Below are 4,590 nucleotides of genomic sequence, written 5' to 3' on the forward strand. Positions count from 1 at the left end.
TATAAATATAGTTTTCTGGACATTTTACCCTAACTTTAAAAACAAAATCTATTACTTTCTTGCAATATGCAGGACATTTAATGTCAAGGTGCTAATTGTCTTTTTCCCAAAGCTTTTGAAAGAAAACAAACTAAGTAGCTCAGGCTTCAAAGGTTTTTAAATACTTGTGAAAGGCCAGGTTTTAACGGGTTAATGACCAAACAGCTGTTGATTTTTACGATCATAAAGTTCTTCCTGTATCAGTCAGCTAACTGCAGTATAGATTTTGACCTTTGATGGTTTTTTTTTGGTTTGAACTCTGACCCAGCTGCTGTTGTGGCCCTCTGTGTTTAGATCTTTGGTCTGGAGGCTCTGCTGGGCTCAGCCAAGCTGTGGCCCCTGCTGCTGGCCCTCACTGTGGCCCCTGCTGTGCTGCAGTGCATCCTGCTGCCCTTCTGCCCTGAGAGCCCTCGCTTCCTGCTCATCAACCTCAACCAGGAGGAGCAGGCACGCAAAGGTACACACTGATACTGCTATAATGCTAAGGCCTTTACGATAGTCGACTTTTACCGGGGAAGATTTTGTTTTGAAATTAGAAGGGCCACTTATGTAATGGTTTTGGGGTGCACTGCCAGAAAATTATGAGCAATAAACACTTAATTTTTGCACTATTTCATTAATTATTATAAAGAGATTCCTCACATGTTACTAGGCTGTCTCTGCAGTAGACAGACTCAGCTACTTTTGCAACACGACCAGAAAAAAACAGACCGTGGAATTGGCTTTTGCACAAAAGGTAGAAAACCTACAACTACCAGAATGCACCAGACTCCTCTTGGTGAGTGACATCATGGGACCTTGTCCAGCATCCCACCAGATCTCATTTTATCTCCTTTCGGTGAGCTAAAACATGTTGCTGAAAACATTTTAGGTGATAAATATGTGACTCAGTAACAAAATCATGGTTCATATTTGATCAGCACTGCTTAGTTTTACTGTTTAATCTCTGTTTATTTGACTTCTGTTTTCACTGTGTAGGAAGCAGTGTGGCATCCACTTTCTGTTCACAAAGTCCCTCCATAACGACAAAACTTGGCATCAAAATAAGTTTCTGAAAATATTGTTTGATTGGATTTCGCTCAGAGTTTGAGAGACACAGAGAAGGGCAGGTGTTTCTCTGATCAGCTGTACATACTAACCACATTGTTTTGATACAAATCTGGTTTAAAATCAAAGTATCAATGTAATTTAGTCAAATTCCTCTTCTATTTTAATTTTTTTTTTATTAGAGGGGACAAATGCACGTTTCAAATATTAAGGGGAAAGAGAGGGAAAAAGTAAAATCAAAATGAACAAAAAAGAAAAGAGAAAAAATATTAGATGAAATTTAGAAAAAAAACAGGAGAGAAAGATCAAGGAGAAAAAAACAACAGAGCCAGGAGACATCAGTGGTTACAGGTACAGAGGGGTGAGATCAGGTGAGACGGGGATATTTTAGCCCGGAGAGAAGAGTCCTCGAACAGACAGAAGGTTTTGGCATCTGTTCAACACTCTGCCTCTCAGGGTCGTCTCCGCGGCGCTGACCCACTTCTCCTTCACGCCTCTCGCCTGACACAAACACAAACAAACAAACACCAGACTCCACAGTGAGATCATCGTTTCTGTGACTGCTGGTGTTTGTTGCGTTAGTAGAGAAAACTCTTTTCTCTGCTCTCTCTGGTGAAGATAAATATCCTGCTCTGCCTCTTTAACACCTGAGCCAACTAAAAAAACACGAAAACAGCTGAGATGATTGTGTCACTGCAGGCTTTTTGGAAAATACTGTAACTGTGTGTAGGATTTATTTTATTTTATTTCCTTTTTTTGTGGTTTCAGCATCATTTCAAAAAGTGTTTATTCATGGAAAAAATGAGACAAATCTTTTTAAAATGTGCTTTTATCCAATTCCTCTCAGTGTCTGTGGGTCAGATTTGTGGGTTGGAGGAGGTTTGTCTACCGCATTGTTTTCTCTGATACTACCACTGGAGGGTGCCACAGTTGGTGACTTTGCAAATCCACTTATAGTGGCTTTTTGAGGCATTTTTCTGCCTTTATTAGTTATCATCCACCTGAACTCAAAACAGCAATTACAGTATTCAATGTTTTTAACCACAAGGCCACAAAGATGAGATATAGTAGGTGTGTAACGGCACAACTGAAAATCCAAATGTAGACTCATATACACATTTAAAACATAATATCTGGACCAGATATAACTTCTAGCAGTTCATTCAGTATGCCAGAAAATTAAAGATAAAGGTTTGTTAGCATCAAATCTGTTAGTGAGGAAGAAGCTGTCATTTACTGCAAAACTAGGGCTGTCCTGAATTCCATTTTCTGGGCTCTGGAGCTTCAACATTAATCAACAGTGAATTATCCGAACTTCGGTCAGCGGGGCGCAGGATGACAGACCCCTTGATGATACCTTGCACCCCAGAGCTTTAGCATCAGGTGAGGAAGAGACTGTGAGCCTCAAGGCTTCACCGTCAGGTGAGAGAGAAACCGAGCACCACAGAGCTTCAGTGTTAGGTGAGAGAGAGCCTGTGTACCTCCCACTGCTTGACAGCTTTGAGACACTATATAGTTTGTAAAGTTAGAAAAACTTTGACAGTCATCAGCACAACCGTCTCTGTGCAGTGTTCTATACTAGTCTATTCATTTTCATCTGAAATGATAAGTGTCCTGATTTTATGGAAGATAATGAAATTCTGTGCTGTCCTGCAGGAAAAAGCTCCAAATATCAGCACAGCAGAGCATTTTTCTGCCCTCTGTCGTCATGTTTTTGTGCCAAAGACAAACACTCCACCAAACACACTGTGTTTCTGCTCTGCTGACAGCGCTGGTGCGTCTGCGTGGCAGTGAGGATGTGAGTAAAGACTTGCAGGAGATGAAGGAGGAGAGCGCCAAGATGGCCATGGAGAAGAAAGTGACCATCCTGGAGCTTTTCCGCTCAGCGACGTACCATCAGCCCCTTCTCATCGCCGTCATGCTGCAGCTCTCCCAGCAGCTGTCAGGGATCAACGCTGTGAGTCAGCAACAGGCCGAGGAGATAATTAATAAAATACACATTTATATTTCAAATATAGTTATAAAATGTCAGTTTTCTTCTTTTCTGTCTCTCAGGTCTTCTACTACTCGACGGGCATCTTTGAAACAGCTGGTGTGAAAAGGCCGATCTACGCCACCATTGGAGCCGGCGCCGTCAACACCGTCTTCACTGTTGTTTCTGTGAGTGACATCAGTGTGTTTGTCTTTGTTTTCTAAGTGTGTGTGAGTGTGTGTATGTGTGTGAACGTTCAGCAGCACATCACTTCCTCCTGTTGTCTGTCAACCAGCTCTTCTTGGTGGAGAAGGCGGGACGAAGGACCTTGCACCTGCTGGGACTGGGTGGGATGGCGATCAGCGCTCTGCTCATGACCATCTCCCTCCTGCTGGTGAGTGTGTCAGCACTGTGTTTCTCTCTCGACAACCAAACTGTCATTGAATGAGGCATCTATTTCAAGCTATATGCACAAAAAATACATGCAAATATGATTATTTCTGTTACATTATATTATGTCTGTTTCTTTTGAATTGCAAAAAATATAACTAAATTTATCTAATCAGTCTGAATCAGTGACCTATAGATATTTAACTTGTCACCTTTCTAAAGTGATGTAGATGTGTATTTCAGGGGTGAATAACACATCAGGGTGAAATAACAACGTTACACCAGTGTTGGGTGTAGGTATAAGTGCACTTAACTTCAAACTTTCAGCTAGAAAGGGCAGTAAAACATTCCTTTTAATCTGGTATTAAATTGCTCTTTTTATACTGTATATTTTTACATATAATCTGGTCACTTTATATGGTCAGCAGTTACATGGACATTAATAACATATTCTACTTTATATGTAATCAAAAATTAATCTTAAATATGTGAATCAATAAAAAAGTTCCTCACCATTGACCAAACATTGACTTTTGCCCGACACGTTAATACATTTATGACCTCAGGTCGGCAACTTGTGTTATAAAATAACACCATTAGTCAGTATACTCGCCTGGCATGCTTTATTATTAAAAGTTTGCTTGCTTGCTGCAGCTAATATATGCATTTACCAAAATATGCAACTATAAAAGTAAATTATAGCTACCAGGAACAAAATAACCAAATATGTAATTTTTTACCATCAATTGTTGACAATGTTTTCATGTTTTCTGCCATTTCTTTCTTCCTTCTTTGCCACAAGGTGTTGCTATGTCTTTTTAGAACTACAATCAGATTTCATGTCTCATTGAAGTTTCGGGATGAATTGGACTTGTTTTTTTCTCCTGTCTGAGCAGAAGGACATTCCTGCAATGAGCTACATGGCCATCATCGCTGTCATGCTTTTTGTTGCGATGTTTGAGATGGGCCCCGGTCCAATCCCCTGGTTCATTGTGGCCGAGCTGTTCTCCCAGGGGCCCCGCCCGGCCGCCATGGCGGTGGCCGGATGCTGCAACTGGACGGCCAACTTCCTGGTTGGAATGAGCTTCCCCAAACTAGAGGTAAGGGAGGAGCGAACATCCTGGTTTGACTCTGGTTTGGGT

General features: G+C 41.2%; 1 protein-coding gene across 1 annotated transcript; it reads left to right on the forward strand.

Moving 5' to 3' along the window:
* Positions 1-333: 333 nt before the first annotated feature.
* LOC121963739 (solute carrier family 2, facilitated glucose transporter member 3-like) lies at positions 334-4,548 on the forward strand (the record flags this gene model as incomplete). The annotated part of the gene is made up of 5 exons (XM_042513994.1): positions 334-496; positions 2,856-3,043; positions 3,142-3,246; positions 3,354-3,452; positions 4,345-4,548. Coding segments are annotated over 5 exons (759 nt in total), but the record flags the coding sequence as incomplete, so codon positions are not given.
* Positions 4,549-4,590: the final 42 nt, after the last annotated feature.

Source organism: Plectropomus leopardus, unplaced genomic scaffold, assembly GCF_008729295.1.
Source record: "Plectropomus leopardus isolate mb unplaced genomic scaffold, YSFRI_Pleo_2.0 unplaced_scaffold12343, whole genome shotgun sequence".
In the NCBI taxonomy this organism is placed as follows: Eukaryota; Metazoa; Chordata; class Actinopteri; order Perciformes; family Serranidae; genus Plectropomus; species Plectropomus leopardus.